General features: G+C 37.6%; 1 protein-coding gene and 1 pseudogene across 2 annotated transcripts in view; one reads left to right on the top strand and one right to left on the bottom strand.

Moving 5' to 3' along the window:
* TMC1 (transmembrane channel like 1) overlaps positions 1-19,627 on the bottom strand; it is a 319,210-nt gene that overhangs the window by 77,823 nt on the left and 221,760 nt on the right. For both annotated transcript variants that reach the window (XM_055091901.2, XM_055091900.2), the window contains exons 9-12: positions 17,479-17,569; positions 15,165-15,246; positions 6,055-6,161; positions 3,122-3,220 (exon numbers count right to left, since the gene is read on the bottom strand). In XM_055091901.2, coding sequence (XP_054947876.1) covers positions 3,122-3,220; positions 6,055-6,161; positions 15,165-15,246; positions 17,479-17,569 — 379 coding nt within the window. The remainder of the gene's footprint in view (positions 1-3,121; positions 3,221-6,054; positions 6,162-15,164; positions 15,247-17,478; positions 17,570-19,627) is intronic.
* On the top strand, positions 15,886-16,677 carry LOC106635107 (ubiquitin-ribosomal protein eS31 fusion protein-like; annotated as a pseudogene).

Below are 19,627 nucleotides of genomic sequence, written 5' to 3'. Positions count from 1 at the left end.
ATTTGATAACGACTATATAATCCTATTGCTTCCTTTCCTTGAATCTTTCAAGAACTCCTCATTAAGGTCAGAATACTTTTATTTACTTATGTATTTACTTCTTTGTTATAATAAAAGTCCTTTTACTAGCTTGCCACTATCCACATATATTACCGTGTGTAATACCACCAGCCCTGCATCCCAATTCGGTTTCCTAATAGCTGTTTGCCTTTGGTCAAGTCATGGTTCTTTTAATAAGGAATATTTAGAAATTGAGCATTCCTAATAAAAAAAAAATCTAAACTCTTAAATGCTCCAAGATATGAAATGTTTCGAGCACCGATATGATGCCACAACTGAAAAATTCCACACCTCACCTCACGTGACAGGTCACAGTCAAAACACCATCAAATCTTTGTTTCATGAACAAGGCTACTTAAAATATTGGATAAAATAACTTTCAGGCTATGTGTACAAGGTGTATATGAAACTAAATGAATGCTGTGTTTAGACTTCAATGTCATCTTCAAGATATCTCATTATGTATACGGAAATATGCCAAAATCTGAAAAAATTTGAAATATGAAACACTTCTGGTCTCAAGCATTTTGGATAAGGAATACTCAGCCTGTACTGTGTGCTACATACTCTGAGCTATCTGCTATTTCATGCATTATCTCACTTGATGCTTTTTGAGGTAGATACTATTATTTTCTCCATTTCACATATAAGAACACTCGAGCTTAGTCTCAGATATAAATACCCACCATGAAGTGGGTTGTGAAGTGAGGGACCTTACTTACCAATCACAGTTCACTGCATGATGCAGACATTGGAGAAATACAGCTATTAAAATCACTACTAACCCCAGCAATGATGCATACCAAATTAATGACTGATACCAGCATGCAGCAAGCCTGTAAGTGAATAAAATCAGTGTAATGGCTTTCTTATATTTTCTTGACCTTTAAAAATTCTCTCATTGCCTTAGTATTGTTTTCAGGCAGGCCTTGAAATAAATATCATAGAACACTCTGGTTTCTGTATCCCCTGCTGACCGACAAATCATATTTCACCAAACTGGATGTGAGAGAGCTGTCAAGGGCAGTGACACAATCTTGGGGAGCACACTCATCATCCAAACCCTTTCCCTCTACTTTCCCCTGAATTTGCCTCTCAGACCCTTTTGTCCACTCATTAGTAACTCTCTTACAGCAACTTTTCTGTTTGTCTTCCTCAACTGAGTCACTAACTTTCAAATCTCAAATGGACATTTTTGCCCAAAATTTTCCATTTCAGTGCATTGGGAAATTCAGAAGTATTTAAACTTCAGAAATCTATATATAAAAATCAAAAGACCTTTTGTTCATATTTTTAGTCCTTCCTTTCTCTGCTATGCCTTAAAAAGCAGAAAAAGTCAGTGATCTTAGTCCTTGTTCTTATTAAGCAGACTGGAAGTTTGTCATTTTGCTAATCAGAGGAAGAGAATGAGAAATTAAAACAGTGGTAAGGGGACATAGTAATGCATTGTTTGAAATTTGAAAGTGAGAGAGATAAATAAAGGGAGGGATAAAGGGAGGGGAGGAGGAAGAGGTGGAAGAAGTTAGAAGTGGTAGAAAAGAGAAATAAAATCTAGAAGTGATAGAAAAGAGAGGTAAAATCCAACTCAGAGGCCATCTCTTCTGTAAAACCCAGACCCACCTAAGAAGAAATAAGAACCACTTGCTCAGTTCCCCAGAATCTTTTTTCCTTTTTTTAAATTTTGCTAACTTTGTGCACAGCATCTTGTATACTGGTTGCTTACGTGTCTTCCTTCTAATATCACGAGTACCCTGAAGTCAAGAATCATGTCACATTCATCTTTGTAAAACCTATGCAAGTTTATAATTCAGTTTAAAAAATGCTGAATTGAAATGGAAAGTCCAACTGACAGGGGTGATTGAAGATTACAAATGCCACGTATTTGTTGCTATCATTGTGCCTCATGCTAACTCAATAGCTTGCTTTGTTCATTCGGAGATGGGAAACTTTTCTTAAGGTTTGCATGTTCTGGTACTCCTCACATAAACTGGTCCTGTGGTTCTTACTTCAAGGCTCTACGAATCATCCCCCTCACTCAGGATTTTCAGTCAATGAGATTCATTTAGCCTGTACTGGATGAGGACTAGATTACAGGCTGAAAAGATGTAGCAGACCTGATCTCTTCTTTGGGAAACTCACAATTTAAGGAGGTTAAAAGTAGAAATCAAAATGTTTGTGAGATATACATATTAACACTATAAACAGGCAGTCTGCTTTTCCCTCCTTCATTCTGCAATCTGTATAAAATTTTATTCTCATTGTCTAGCCTCCAAAAATTACTTGAATTATCAATTCCTCAATTTCTACCTGGCTACTTTCCCACGCATATGCTTCCAGACATTTCTAATCTAGTCACTACTTAAAAAAAGAATATGTGGAATTACATTGTTGTTGAAGACTTGAATCATATAGTCCAAAATGGTTTTTCAATGGACAGAAATAACTCCTTTCCATAGTAATAATCTCTACCTAAGGGAGCTCAAGGAGTAATGCTCATTTGAATACTACAATGGAGTAATACTAATTTTAGTATTATTTAAAAGTTAGAATTTAGTATTTCTTAGTTTTCAATATTTAGCTTTATTTAGTACTAACTATTGAGTAATACTAAATAGGAGGCTTGTTTAGGAAGTAAAGAGGTTAATAGGAAGTGTAAAAGTTTTAATTCCCTAGGAATCCAACAAGATTTTCCAAAAAGCACATTTGCAAACTCTTCCTTTATTCTTTTCCAAAGTCAGTGATAAGAATATTTGCTTCAAGTCTTTGAACTCTGAGCTCACCTTTATCCAGTAGTCTATATTCCCATATAATCATATTACCATTGTCCTAAATCATAGTCACATTTATATAAAGGGACATGTTTCTTTCTTTCTTTCTCTCTCTCTCTCTCTCTCTCTCTCGCTCTCTTTCTTTCTTTCTTTCCTTTCTTTCTTAAAGGGAGCAGGGACATCTTTCTTAAGATATTCAGCCTGACCCAGGAGAGGAGGCTGTGGGTTTCAGAATAAAATAAACTAAATAAAAATCCATCCTCCCACCAATACACTTGTGTGGAGACACTTACATTGAAGTCGTACAACACACCAAAGTTTGCTGCCGATGCCTCTTCGGCTCTGGGAACTGTTTTCCTAGGTAAACTGCCATATGGCAAACCCCAGAGGTACTGTATGAAGAAGCAAAGAAAGCAGTGAACAATTAGAAACAAAGTCTGAGCCACACATGTGATCACAAATGGTTTTGTTTAAAAGCCCTTCTGAAACATTTTCATGGGGACTCTTTGGGTCTCCATGTGGGGTCCCATTTTCTGGGAATCGACTACTAAATCCAGAGGTAAGAACAAAGGGAGTGCAAAGGACCCTGCATTCCAAGTTCAGGGGACCACCAGCAGTCAGGTCAACCACATTCCCCAGAGGGCTTTCTGAGGACCCCATTGCCACCACCACCACCAAACTGTTCTGACTTAGAAGTCTGGAAAGGAGAGAGGTGGCCTTTTGAGTCACACAGGACTCAACAAAACAATCTTACCCACACTTTCATAAGAGAATACCCCTTAGGAGTGAGGGTGGAGGGAGATTCTGTCCTTCATGTCAAGAGAGAGAACTCAAGGAAATCCAATCATGTAATTTGTGGGTGTCTGCAACGTGAGAACACTTGCACCCTGATTATGGTGTCTGCTTCATCACTAATTCAGGGCTGCTGCCTCAAATTCGTGCTACCAGATTGGAAGAGAAAAACGGTAGGGAGAATAGTACTGGGAAGAGTGGGCCAGTGAGAGGGCAAGAATAGGGTCATAGGAAGGTGCCTTGGTGAGAACTGGAAAGAGCACCTTTCTAGCCCCCATAGCTTACCAAGCAGATGTTGCTTCTTCTGTGAGATGGAAACTTCCCTCCTAAAGCTGGGAACAGAAGATGAATGTGGCTTGAAGCCTGGGTGCAGAGCTTGACTGAACAAGGGCTGGACATCAATCTCTGCTCACTCCCTGTGCACAAGCTGCACAACCTCCCAAAGTAGGCCTTTGGCCCATCTGGCTTCCTGGTCCGAACAGAATAGAAGGTGGGTTCCACACACACTGTCTCGCCCCAAAGTTCGGGGGCACAGAGGACAAAGGAGATCAAGGTCTCAGGCTTGCCCAGGGACACAGGACCTTGGGGCAAAAGGGCATGTGCCTTGGAGGAATACTGAGTGAGCCCGTCGGGTAGAGGCAGCTGAAAAATACAGCGTTGCTGCCAGGAGATGACTGCCCTGGCCTCTGGTGGTTCTGCAAAGTCAGCATGCAGGGTGTCCATTCTCTTGTTCTTTTGCTGGAGTTGGTAATCATTGCCCAGAAAGCAGGATGCCCCTCAGCACCTAATACAACCTATAAAAGGGTATCCAAAGACAGAATGCTTCCTAGCTCTTGGAATACATCCAACCTAACACGTAGGCACTCCATCCACTACATAGCAGACATTCTGTAATTTCATATTATTCAAATAAATCAGCAACAGCCTTTCATTTTCTCCACATGGAGGCAGCATGGTGTGGGGGAAAGAATAAATGCTGCTGATAAAACTCCATTTATACCTGCATCTGACACTAAGTAACGTCATAGTAGCCAGTGATGGAATGGAGGAGTTTCAGATTTCCTTAGAAAGGTAAGCAAAAAAAAAAAAAAAAAAAAAAAAGCTGGGGTTAATTTGAAATAGATAAAATACACACATTCAGCTTCATTACCTGAAAGTGTGCACTTGGGAAATAAACTACACAGGACCTCTCATCTTTAGTCACTGTCTTCTACGAGCCAGACAACTTTAGAAGCTCTGGAATTATCTCAAGGATTATAAAACTAGTGGATTAAAGTGCAAAATCTTGGAGAAAGGGATTGAATCATGGGTTCTAGTCCTAGATCAGCTTAATAAAAAAATGTGTTCCAAGATGTTAGCTAAGTCACATCAGCATTATGTGACTCCATTTACATGTTTTAAATGGGTGAAGAAAATGTCTTCTACAGTCTACATCATAAATTTGTTGTGACGCACAGTAAGTAAAAGAAGTGAAAGTGCTTTGTACTATTAAAAGCTCAAATCTCTTTATGAATGTAAAGCATTATTATTATTATGTTAATAGGAGTCTTTGTATAGAAACTGGCACTGATTTGAAGCTATCGGGATAAAAAGTCACCCAAAACCACCAAATTTTGGCCGCTGTCAATGCTGTATGGACCAAATTTGCTTTGAAATACTGGTCCTAAAAGGTCCTTTGTAGGTTAACTAAAACCTAGTCCAACTTCTGTAAGGTAAGCATTCAAAGGTGTCAGAATCATTTAACTTCATATGAGTGAAGGCTCTGACCTCAGTCTAGCTTTTTGGCCTCAGCTGACCCTTTCCCCACATTAGCTCAGGGCTTTGTCTTCTTTGATTTGGACCCTCTATCTGTTTTAGTTTCTGACTTTGGACCTCATCATCCCATCCCACTCTCATCCCATCCCACTATTTGTGTGTGTGTGTGTGTGTGTGTGTGTGTGTGTTGTGGGCGTTATCTTACTTTGTATCTTAGGGGGAAAATGTCCATTTTGTGTTTCTTCAGTATAGAAAATCTGGAGGCTTTGAGTTGCATTAAGGAAGCATTTCTTTCAAAGCTAACTTGGCAAAATAAAGAAATACAACTCACAAGGTGTCAAAGTCTTCCTCTTGAACAATAGTTTTTAACATTTAGGAACAGGGACCCCCTTGGGAAACTGAAAGAAGCCATGAAACTTTCCACATAAAAATACACATTTAAACATACATGTGAAATTATACATAAGTTATATAATTTCAAGAGGCTTACACCCCCTTTAGTGCAAGGATTGGGAGCTTTGGCCCATGGGCACCATTTTGAAGGTTAATCTCGTTACAAATCCTATGACTCTAAGACGTGAAAATAGCCAGTTAATTATTCTACTTTAAAGAAGAGATAAATACTTTTCTAGGAGAAACATTTTTCAGCATGTTTTGTAAACTGGAAGTCAGATCTCACCTCTGGCAACATGATGAGGCTAAATGTCAGGATAAAGAGAACCATATTGACTCCATACATCCATCTCAAGAAGAGGAAGTATGAGGCCACTGAGGAGCCAAACTGACCTATTACAAAGAAAATAAAAAGTTTGAAGAGAGATCAAAGCAAACAAACAAACAAAAAGAGCTTTGTCTTGGTTGCCTTCAAAATGAATCCATTAATTGTGAGGCATTGGTCCTTTTTATATTTATAGGCTATAGCATTCTTTTCTCTCTATTCAGGAAGAGAAAATGTTAATCATGATGGAAGCATTCCCTGTCATGTGGAATGTAGAAGGTACGTAGAATGCAGTTATGCAGACTGCATGTGACCTACCCCATCAGAGTCCATCCAAGGGAAAGCTGCCTTTTGCTGAGCAGCCATGATTGCCACCTGCAGAGTGCATTTTATTTCTTGAGTTAATACTGATAACTGAGCAAATATATGTAAAGGTAACTACAGTGCCTAGCTAGTAATTAGCTATCACTATAATTATAATTACTGCTATTTTCTCTTCCTTTTCTCAGGCAATGTTCTTCTCAAAAAGAGTTTACCACATCCTTTACGGATAGTTATCTTACAAGCAGTTCTGTGCTGTTTCCCCCATTACTGGAATTTTACAGGGATGGTATAAAAGCTGAAATTCATTCATTCACTCCACACATCTTATGCCAGAAATTATCTTAGATGTGAAGCACAATGTCATAGATACGGGTGCTGCTATAATAGAACTTACATTTTAGTGAGGTATGGATACAACAAATATGTAAGATACATAGAAAGATACAGAGATAGAGATACAGACATAGACATTAGCTATAGATATAGATGACAGGAGATAGAGATAGAGATAATAGCAGGTCCTACAGGAGGGAAGGGAAAGTATTGAAAGGGGTAGCTTTAGAAAGTTTTGTCAAGGAAAGAACATCAGAGATGTCATCTAAGCAGAGATCTGAAGTTTGAAGAAAAGACAGCAACATGCTGAGCTGGGGAAGAGCAGCTCAAGCAGAGGAAAAAGCCAGAACAAAGATCCTAAGGGGCAAGGGCTTGGGACTACTGAGGAATAAAACTCAGGCCTGTGCAGTTGGAGTACATGAATGAGGGAAAGTGGTGACAGATAAGGATGGAGAGGCCAAACCACAGTGTGTGGGGCCTCTCAACCCATGGTAAAGAGTGAGAATTTTATTTAAAATGTAAGGAGAAGTCATTGACAGGTGTTAAGCATTAGGGCCAGAGGAAGGGGTGATGAGCATGACTTTTAAAAAACCACTTCAGCTTTGGGGAATGAATAGGCAATAGGCAAGAATGTTCAGTCAACTCACCCCTGCCCCCAGAAGTGAAAAGTAAAGTGATTGGTTAATTCTCATTGGGAGAGAGAAAAAAAAAAAGCACCCTCTTAAAGCAGAGAGTGGAAGAAGAAAAATGAAGAGTTTAAGTCTTAGGTTCAGATTTCATAGATTTACAAAAGCAAAAGTTTCTTTGACGGTCATTTAAGATTCAGCACCAAGTTGCTAGCTTTCCCAATCTTCCAAATTATCATTGTCAGTTGCCCAAGAAAAAACAACAAACACCTTCAGTCCCTGGCTGCATCAGCCCATGTGTTCTGTCCCATTCAGCTAACATTCAGCTAAACATCTCTATTGACCAATGATTTTCTGGAGCCTTCTGGCTTTGAAACATTATCAGTGGGGAAGCATTATCAATGGAAAAGGAAGGTTCATGGGTAGCAAATTCCAGCCTCTACTTACTTAGATGAGGCCGGCCTCACAGGACAGTAACACCTCTATTTCTGGACCTTTGTCTATTCTTTTTTTGTTTTGTTTTGAGATGGAGTTTTGCCCTTGTCACCCAGGCTGGAGTGCAGTGGCGCAATCTTGGCTCACTGTAACCTCTGCTTTACAGTTTCGAGCAATTCTCCTGCCTCAGCCTCCTGAGTAGCTGGGATTACAGGCACCCACCACCACACCTGGCTAATTTTTGTAATTTTAGTGGAAACGGGGTTTCACCATGTTGGCCAGGCTAGTCTTCAACTCCTGACCTCGTGATCCACCCGCCTCAGCCTCCCAAAGTGCTGGGATTACAGGAGTGAGCCACTGCACCTGGCCCCTTTGTCTATTCTTTACCTACCATCTTTCTTATTCCTGTAAAACAGTGGCAGGTTTTTTTTAGAAACTTAAGAAGTCAATCTTTAAATGGATATTTTGGAAAAAATCAATGATTTTGAAGTCAATATTTTTCTTTATGCTCACAAGAGAATTTGGATTGATTTCACATTGCCGAGGGGTGCAGAGTTCTATAAGGTTTCTAAGGGTGTGTGGTTTTGATACACAACCCCACCCCACCCTACCTCAGCCCAGCCCAGCACTGTCACCAGGTGCACTGGTCTGCTTCTCCTAGGACATCTGATCACCCACTTGGCTCCCAGTGACTTCATACCATTTCATGGCCGTTATCTACATTCTCTGGTAACGACTACCTGAGGGCTGCTCAGCCAGGTTCACTCATCATGTTTTATTGAAGGCAGTGGACTTACAGTTTGTTACTCATTACAGTTACTCATTTACTGGAGGAAAGCCTTGGTCACTAGGTATCAATGTAAGTTTTTCCCTGGAATCGCATGTAAGATCTTCCAGTATGAAATCCCGCATATAGGATACTAACCCACCATTCCTTTCTTCCTTCCTCACTTTTTATGCTTTTGTTTTTCTAATTATTGCCACGGCCCATCCTCTCAGCACCTACACACAATCCCTGACAAATGAATTTCTTGTATGTAGGGTACAAATATACTTAAATGCAAAAGAGAGAAGTGAATTAAGATGTTTCAGAAAGTATCCCCTCCTCCAACATGCTTAAGCATCATAATGAAATATACTTTAGAGTCCAAAACTTCCAGACTCCAGTTCTCAGATTTGAGAGTGGCTTCACAACTATTTTATTTGGAGGTTGAGTCTTTACAGAATCTTAAGTGTAAAGAAAATGAATTGCAGGCCATTTAGATTTCATTAAAACTAGAATGATTATAGGAAAGACCAGACACAGGTGGAAGAGACTAAGAAATCCAGAAGACAAAGTTTCTTCCACACTAGACCTATCAATAGCAGAGGAGAAAACACAGTAACAAAACAAATGAAGATCTTAAAGTAGAGAAAATGAAACAACAGGTTGTCATAAAAACTCCAGTTTTTCCTGTCTCAACACAAAAACAAAAAAGAAGAAATCTTCCCTCTTTATCCCTTTTATCTAGTGGTTCTATCCTACCGGATGTTGTTAACTAAAACTGATGTTCACTAAAAAGAAATGCCTGATTAGTGTGACTAAAAGAGCATAAATGAAAAGAATAGCAATTTTAACATACTTAATCTCTCAGTGTAAGGAAGCAAAATGAGTAATAATAATAATAATAGCTAGCATATCTTGATGGTCAGTTATGTGTTCCAAGAACTTTATCAGCATCAACTCATTATGCTGCCACTAGAACTTAATGAGGTTAAGTATTATTAGTCCCACTATGAATCAGGAAACAAAAACTTAAACACAGTCGTTGACTGAATCAAAAGTTGATTAATAATAGGTAACATTTAGTGAATCACTGTTTCAAACACCAATTTGATCTATATGTATTAACTTATTTAATGATCATCAAATCCCTACGAAATGGGAACTACTGTTTTCCCATTTTACAGAGACTTAGATCTATAGGCTACATAGCTAGTAAACAAGGAAGCCAGGCTTCTAAACCAGGCAGTCTTGAGCTACAGGTGTTTGACTCCAAATCTAGATCTCTCTTAACCACACTGCTATATGGCCCTTTAAGTAAAACATAGTTCAATTAATTTTCTTAAGACTATGATATATACAATAAACATGCAATGAATATGTGTTTCTGAAACAATAGGTATAGATAATATCCATCAATCAGCTAAAGCCAGTCAGATTCACAAATTTGATGCCCATCATGACCAATTCTTATTTCTTTAATCAGACTGATAAATGCTGCTTCCATAGTAAATTATTAATGTATAAAAACAGAGTCTCAGCCAGGCGCGGTGGCTCACTCCTGTAATCCCAGCACTTTGGGAGGCTGAGCCAGGTGGATCACGAGGTCAGGAGTTCAAGACCTGCCTGGTCAACATGTTGAAACCCCGTCTCTACTAAAAATACAAAAACTAGCTGGGCATAGTGGCAGGAGCCTGTAATCCCACCTACTCAGGAGGCTGAGTCAGGAGAATCACTTGAACCCAGGAGGCAGAGGTTTGCAGTGAGCCGAGATTGCGCCACTGCACTCCAGCCTGGGCAACAGAGCAAGACTCTGTCTCAAAAAACAAACAAACAAACAAACAAACAACAACAACAAAAAAAAAACAGAGTCTCTGATACGTATTAAACTGAGGCTTTATGCTTAAGCATATTCTTGTTCCTGAATATTCTTGTTTCTTTCAAATTAAAGTTAAAATTTCAACTCTCTTTCTGGTTGTTTATTATTAAGGCAAAGTAATTTGTAGTCTGTCATAACACATCATTTCCTCTTGAATAGATGGGTAATAAGACAAGCAGATAAATATGAGTATTTCTAAATGGGAAAAGACCAATTAAATGACCTGCTGTGTGACTACAATATAAATACCATCATGTTAGGCTAGAATGTGAAGCACAATTTTTTCGAACTATTTAGGGGTAGGGAATTAAATGTGACAAATTTGATTTGTATTTTCTAGAATCCTTAGGGCAGCAAGGAAACATAAGGTTTAAGCCCTGTGCTTTGGCTTGCCTATCCAAAGCTATTTCCTGTCTGAAAAAAAATAGGTTTCTGAAACTATAATTTTGATGATGTAATCTACTATTAGGAAAAAGTAGATTTTGATCCTGAGAAAAATTTGTAATCCCCAGCTAGAAATACATTCAATTATTTGATTTATGGTCTTAATAATAATGTTGGCATCACAATGGGTATAGATTATATTTCCTGGGGGTACAAACATGCAGTTGCTTCAGAAAAATACACAGTTCAATGAGATGAATAAGATGTGTCCACAGGAGCAACCATCGAGTTTTAGGCATGATCCCCTTAAGGCTGACGTGACAGTAAAACCCCACAGTATTTCCAAGTGATGTATAACGTCACAGTATCCTCTGTGGCAGGAATTATCAAATCTATTTTTTAAGTGAAACAGAGTTGGGAGTCATCAGGTGAGAATCCGCTTCACACTAATAAAGAGATCTAGGTCTTACTGGAATCAAGATGGAAACAGTATGAATTTTAGACTCTAATTTGGGTCCCACTCTTGATTCTGCAAATTACTGGACAGAGCTTTGGGAAAACTCAGTAAAGGCTGTTAATTTTGGACTCCTTTAAAGCCACATTTTAAAAATACTTATTTGGTATTATCTAGATACTGAGCAGAGAGGGGGGAAAAGTGGATTAGAAAGGCTGTTGGGAATGGAAGGCAACAGCTCCTCTTTTGACCATGCCACTTACTACAATCCATAATTACCGTCATTATTTATTTGCTTATATTATATTCTGTCTTCCCCATCCAAGCATACATACATTAACACATTTGGATGTAAGATCAATGAGGGTAGAGTCTCTGCTGTCTTTGGCAGTAGCAATAGTGCCTAGAAACATGTTAGGCATCCAGTATTTGCTCAGTTAATCAATAGTGTCAGGCTTATTCTGAGGATTAAATAAGATATATATTAGATGATTCTGATGTCGAAATGGAATATAATGATACTTCTGAACCTTTTGTAAGATTAAATGGCCATTTATTTAAGAGAAAAGCATTTATATCCGTTTTATAATTAAATATATATTCTATAAGTAGGGTACACACTTAACCAACTTTATTTCAAAAAGAATTTGAGAAGGCAATTATATAGTCCCCTCTTAGTATAAATCTGTTTTGCATTCAAATTTTTGAGGATTTATCAATCAAAAGTATGATTAGTGAATTTCACATGCCTACATATACATGTAAAACTGACTGTAACTTATACATCATAGAATGTTGAGCTGGAAATGATCTTGTATAGTGACTAGTTAAACCCAAGATGTTGTAGATATTGTAGTAGCCCCAAATGTGGAAACAGAACCAGAGATTTCAACAGATTGTCCAAACTATAGAGGTGGTAGGGGTCAAAAAGTCCTCAACTCAGAAAATCCATTGCATGTCCTATTTCTTCCCATTTTGCATTAAGTTCAGTTTCAAAGGTGATCACAGATACATGCTTTACCTATATTTAGTAGGGTACTTTTTATAAGATAGTCCAATCCAATGCTCTAATAATATATTCTTACATAGGTTTCATATTTTTTCAACTAATACTATAGCCGAAAGCCTCATGGTTATCATTAAAATCAGTACATTAAGCATCTTATAGAATACAAAACATATAATTAAATAAATCACTCACTAAAAAGTAAATACATGAGAAAATGAAAAATAATTCCTTGATAACGATCAAGAAAATCTATAACTACTCATCCTGCCATTGGCCTCGTAGAATACTTTTTATGAACTGGTGCAAAACATATTTAAAAAGAAAAAGTATATAAAACCTTCCCTAAAGGAGAAAGCAGCCTAACACATGGAAAAGCATACGTTTTGAACCCAGACAGATTTTGCCTTATATTTCAGCTCTGCTACTAATTCTGGGACAGTTATTTAATCACAACTATAAAATAGGAAGGTTAATGTGCACATTGCAGGAACACTGAAGATTAAATGAAACAATGTTTGTAGAGCATCTGACTCACGGTGGTACTCAATAAATGGTGGTGTGGTGAATATTGATAAAATAAAAAATAAAGCTCAGTTCTTCACAGTTGAGACAAAGCACCATTAACAGTGAAGAAGTCATGACAAACTAATCAAATCATAAATTATATATGGAAAGAAAAATAATCTACATTTGCCTCAATTTTCCAGCGTGGCTTTCCAAATTTACTAGAAGAAGAGAAGAAGAGAGGAGATAACTGAAGGTTATTATTGGATAGCTCTCAATCTGTCTTTTCTACTGTGACACTCATGATGGATGGTGGTCATATGTGTAACTCTTGCTGCATGCAATTCCTGGCAATAAAAATAATTCTGTCTGTTTTTGTTTCACTGGCTATAGCCTATTGGAACACAAATGAGCATGATATTACTATTAGGATAGGCTGGAACCTGCTCTAGTGTGCTTTAAAAATAATTTTCAAATGTATATATTTATCCATCATTAATTACAAATTTCTTGGGATTTATCTAACAACTGATCAAGACTCAGCCCTATAATTTTATAAATTAGTAGACTGAGGTCCAGAGGAGTTAAATGACTGGCTCGAAGTCAAACAGCTAATCTGCAGCAAAGCAAAGACCAAATTCAGAGTTCTTACTATATATATTGTATCAGGACTGTAATGCTCCAAATGGCCTTTTGTTTTTCAATGCCTCTCAACCTACCACATTTGAGCTGTACAGTTGAAACCTAAGAAATCCATGATGTCTTCTCTTTTTTGATGTATCTAAATTCCTTTCTTTTTTTCCTAGATTGGTAGACATTTAGCAAGTTTGTCTGTAATTTTATTCAATACATATTTATTAAGTGCCAAGTGGAATGCAGGAGTGAACAAAACTAAATTTCCCATCTATTGGGAGAAATGAACATAAAATGAATTAAGATTACATCAAAAAATTAAATTAAAGATATAGCATTTTAGATAGCAGTAAGTGTTAAGGAGGAAATTAAAGCAAGAAAGAAATGGCACTGGGAATGTGTGGAAGGGGATACAATTAATGAGCTGATGTATTTTAATTCATTGCCACTTAATAATTGCCATCTGATATTGAGAGACAGGGAACCGAGGGTTAGCCACTCCTAAAACATGCCCAATCATGTCAGCAAGCTATCCATCAGCTGTGTTATCTCCCTATGGAGCCTCCATTTTAATTATACAACGCCACACTTAACCAGCAGGAAAACCTGCCTCCAATCTAGAGAGGAATGGATGAAAATCAGATCCTAGTTGAAACCGTTAGAAACCAGAATATGGCAAGATTGTGCTCAAAATTGTTTCAAATGTTATCCCTTTTTTTAGATTATTATTTTAAAAAACAATTTACTATTTTTATTTACAATATTTTAAAATGTTTACTTGCCTTATTCTAAGCCTAAAGCACTGAACTAAATAGGTTTTTGATTGGCTATATTCTCCTTCCTTCCTTCCTTCCTTCCTTCCTTCCTTCCTATGAATATTCTACAAAATAAAGGCACAATGTGAATATTCAGATAGCAAGCTCCTGGATGACTATTGCTTATTCTACTTCAGAGATTTGAAAATGAGGTTTTAAGACTTCGCTTTTTTTCTTTCTTTCTTTCTTTCTTTTTTTTTTTTTTTGAAACAGAGTCTGGCTGTGTCACCCAGGTTGGAGTGCAGTAGTGTGATCTCGGCTCACTGCAACCTCCGCCTCTCGGGTTCAAGTGATTCTCTTGCCTCAGCCTCCTGAGTAGCTGGGACTACAGGCTTTTGCACCAGGCCTGGCTAATTTTTTGTACTTTTAGTTGAGACGGGGATTCACCACGCTGGCCAGGCTGGTCTCGAACTCCTGACCTCAAGTGATCTGCGCACCTCAACCTCCCAAAGTGCTGGGATTACAGGCGTGAGCCACTGCGCCCAGACTAAGACTTCTTCACTTGTTAAAACATTGTTCATTTTGATTACTGTCTAACATTCATGAGAGTATATATTCTCAATGTCATGTTCATTGCCAAAATAAAATCTCTGCCTTCCAAGTAAGATGATTCAATGTCATTGTGCACAATAGTGACTTCCCTGCATAGGAGAGAAAACCAGGTTAGAATGGTAATGTTTTGGACTAAGGTAGAACATGAGAGTGGGGTCCCCAGTATTGTCCTTGGTAAGTGCTAGCAAATCTTCACAGTGACGAAAGCAGGCATAAACAAAGTTTTTGTTTATTTGGTTTTTGTTTGTTTGTTTGTTTCCAGTCTTCCCAAAAGTCCAGAAACTGACAAAGGCATCTGATAAGCTTATGAGATACTTCTCTAAGACAACCTTCTCCACCTGAGATCTGATGAGCACTTACTTTCAATAGCCTTGATTTTATTTTCCCATGGGACACACGCAGCTTTGAAGTTCTCAAAATCACGGAGGAATTTTGCCCATTTCTGAAAAGAAAGTCAAATACAACAGTAAAGTCCAACCTCTTGATTTGTCAAGATGTTTATCCCCCACCTCAAAACATTACAATGCAGTAAGCTTGGAAATGTCTCTCTGGCAGCAAATACTACTTTCTAGTCAAAGGGGGAAACAGTAGGTTTCACTTGTTTCCCTGTTCTCCACTAACCCCAGACCAATTTAATTCAACAAAAAAATGTTTATCAATCCCCTGTTTTATGGAAAATATGCTGGCCTCTCAGAAACAGCTATTTATTATATAAGACAATAAGAAAGCAGGGGATTAGCACATAATAGGGTGATTGGAACAGAGTATGTGTTTAATTAGTTTTCATTGTATGAAGGACTCAATATGAATAATTAAATAAAATAAATAATAAAAATAATAAACAAAATAAATTTTATTTTCTGTCTTTTATTTCCAGGTCCTGTCTTGAAAGCCTTCTGATCTACTAGGATAGTCTGTGTACAAATAGGTGAGTTCAATACAAGATGGTAAGTTGTATGACATGAGACACTGCATTCTGGTAGAGGCAGATTGGTCAGCTTAATTGAAAGAGAAGACAACAAGTCATAAAATCATTTTGCAAAAGGCCTTCTTTCTATTTAACTCCAATGTTGGGTCATCCATGGTCAAGAGGACCACCAGGAAGAATGAGAATGTGGCAGAGAATTTTGCATGTATGCAAATGCTGGGATGAAGTGGGAGCTGGACAGGCACTATTGTCTAAATAATAGCATGAGACAAGTCTGAAGTTCAAAAGATCACCCACGCTTTTTTTCCCATCTGCCTTCTGCAGTGGAACCACCACCAAAACACAGATTTTCTTTAAAAACCCTTATGGGAATGACCATCACTCTGGAGTTTGAACCCTTGGATACAATAGAAAATGCAAAGTCCAAGATCTAGGATAAGACAGGAATTTCTACTGATCAGCAAAGACTGATCTTTGTTGGCAAGAAACTGGAAGATGGATGTGCTTTGACTGGGTACAACATTCAAAAGGAGTCTACTCTTCATCTTGTGTTGAGACTTCATGGTGGTGCTAAGAAAAGGAAGAAGTCTTACACCACTCCAAAGAAGAATAAGCATAAGAAAAGGAAGGTTAAGCTGGCTGTCCTGAAATACTATAAGGTGGATGAAAATGGCAAAATTAGTCAACTTCATCAAGAATGCCCTTCAGATTAATGTATTGCTGGAGATTTTGTGGCCAGCCATTTTAACAGTCATTGTTGTAGCAAATGTCTGCATTATTGTTTCAACAAACCAGAAGACAAGTAATTGTGTATGAGTTAATTTTAAAAATGAACAAAAAAAAAAGATTACTCATAACTAGAAACAGCCCAAATGTCCATCTACAATAGAATGGGTAAATACATTGTCACAGCATCTTTATACAATAGACTACAACACATGAATAAAAATGAACTATAACTCCCACAACAACGTGGATATATCTTGTGAACATAACATTGCATCAAAGAAGCCAGAAACAAATGCATAGATACTATATGATTCAATTTATTTAAACTGTAGAAACAGACAAAATTAATCTATTGTATGTGAGTATATATATATATGAAAGTTAGGATATATGAACTTTATTCACAAAACTTTATGGGAATACATTTAGCTTACAGTTGGTATAACATTTGTAAAGAGGAGATAATAATATCTATGTTCATACTTTACTGTAAGAATTAAATATAACTTTATAAAAGAATTCAATTCAGTGCTTGGCACATAGTAAGTGTTAAATAAATGTTAGTTGCTTTTCTGTCTTTCCCCAAAATCTATATTTGTATCAGTATATCATTTATTGTTTTCTTATTTTCTGTCCAATGTATAGTTGATGTTCCTGGTAGAAAAAAACTATACAGATACTTTGAGAAAAACAACTTGACCAGAACCCCTTCACTTCCAGAGAATGAAAATGAAAAAGGATGCAATCTTTTATATTTGGAAGTGCTAAAGTCACACAAGTAAGTCTTTTGCCATAAATCTGTATTTCTTGACTTATTTTTCATTTTAACTCTTCTAAGAACAATTTTTTAAATCTCCCCTGTAAATTTCAATACCACAGATATACTGTGTATATACTGTATGAGTATTTGTGTTTTAGATATACAAAATGTAAGATTTTTTTCACCCCTTTAGAAAAGAACCAATGTTCTTCTTAGAGGCAATATGCCATAAACCAGACAACTATAAAAATACCTACCTTGGCCATCATCATCTTAAATGCAAACCACCGTTTTCCTTTTCCTTTCCCAAGAGCCCCTTCATTTTCACTCACAAATTTTTTTGCCTCCCTGAGAAAATAAAAATAACATAAGGGATAAAAGGAGGTGAGTTGCAATGACTAGAATACAGAAGTAGTGGACATTTGAATTTACCAGGTCTGCAGTCTTATTTCTTCTAGATCCTTCACAGGTGAACCTAGACTTTATTTCATAACCTAGAAATTTTCAATCCATGTTTAAATTTTTAAATGCTGACCAGGAAGAGTAAGATATTTTAGTCTCACTTACTAATCAGCTGGAATCACTGAAAGGGAATTGATGCTAAATGTCAAAATAGAGAACACTAGTTCTTTTCATTTCTATCAAGTGTAGAATTGAATCTGAAGTTTACATCACATTCTGGCAGTCAAATGTTTATTTTAAAATACTTCCTCTTCTTCTTTTTAAAGAATTCCTTTAGAAAAAAGAAAAGGGCAGAGAGGTTAGGTCAAACTGACATAGAACACACTTAATGACCTGGTACTTCATCCTGTAAAAAAAAAAGCAATTATGACTTAAAACAGAAAAATCATTCTGTAAAGTAAATGGGGTTGAGAAGAGAAAGAGAGAGAAAAGGAATACTTTCGGCCTCACATTTAGAAAGGGCTTTAAATGTAAACTTTAACATTACTCCCAAATATTTATACATTTACAGCAGTTGCATTAGTTTCTTTGGTATGCATAATAAAAAACATTAATTCATCAAAACATAATGCAAGCATGCTACATACACTACAATTTTTGTAACCTTATTTGATCATTGTTATAGACTGAATGTTTTTGTCCCTATCAAAATCTGTATGTTGAAATCTAATCTCCAACATGATGGTATTTGGAGGTGGGGTCTTTAGGAGGTAATTGGCCATGGGGGTAGAACCCTCATGAATGGAATTAGTGCCCTTGTAAGTAGTGGCCAGAGAGCTAGCTAGCCCTGCTTCCACTACATGAAGACACAAGGAGCCAGCCATCTGCAACCTGGGAGAAGGCCCTTGCCAGAGCCTGACCATGCTGGCACTTCGATTTTAGACTTTCAGCCTCTAGCACTGTGAGAAATAAATGCCTGTTGTTTAAGCCACCCGGTCTATGGCCATTTGTTCTATCAGCTTGAACTGACTGGGACAGTCATTTTTGTTGTTTGTTTGAAAAACAATTTACCAAAAAAAAATTTACAAAAAAGAAAATTACAAATAGAGGCAATCCAGGCTTGTCTTCAGCTCTCGGGGGCTGCAGAACATATAGTTTAAGTGATGGAGTAGCCTCTGTCATGATAGAAACAGATAACCCAAGCCTGGATTGTGGTTCCACAAGTGCAATGCTGTCCTCAGTTGGATGGCTCCTGGAATATGTGGTTTTACAGACAAGACCCTTCAACATATGACTATAATTAAACTCCTATTAACATATAAAGTCAACTTTTAAAAATGAAGGGTCTGGCTAGGCACAGTGGCTGATACCTGTAATCCCAGCACTTTGGGAAGCCAAGGTGGGTGGATCACTTGAGGTCAGGAGTTCGAGACCACCCTGGCCAACATGGTGAAACCCTGCCTCTACTAAAAATACAAAAATCGACCAGGTGTGGTGGTGTGTACCTGTAGTCCCAGCTACTGGGGAAGCTGAGGCAGGAGAATCACTTGAACCTGGGAGGCGGAGGTTGCAGTGAGCTGTGATTGTGCCACTGCACTCTAGCCTGGGGCAACAGAGTCAGATTCTGTTTCAGAAAGAAAAAAAAAAAGAAGGGTCAGTGGGGAATTTTTTTTGTAAGATGTTCCTTAGTATCAGTGCCAAACTCAGAATTTTGCAATACACAGTGACCAAAAAAACAGCACACACCTGCTAACTTAACTAATACTAGGGAGTGGGGCCTCATTATTCACCTGTACATGTGCACCCACCCATATTCTGGCATAAAAATATAGGCACAGTGGTAAAGATTCTCTTCGGTCATCAAACAGAACTCCCAAATCAGTTTCCTGATAGCGGACACAATATCTTGTCTTGTTGTAACTTCCATAGCATTGACCATTGCATTGACCACAGGGAGTGTTTAATAAATGTAAACCTTCTAGAAATAGAGCCTATTGACATAGT

The sequence above is a fragment of the Pan paniscus genome, chromosome 11 (genome assembly GCF_029289425.2).
Source record: "Pan paniscus chromosome 11, NHGRI_mPanPan1-v2.0_pri, whole genome shotgun sequence".
Classification (NCBI taxonomy): Eukaryota; Metazoa; Chordata; class Mammalia; order Primates; family Hominidae; genus Pan; species Pan paniscus.
This window is presented reverse-complemented; position numbering and strand designations above follow the sequence as displayed.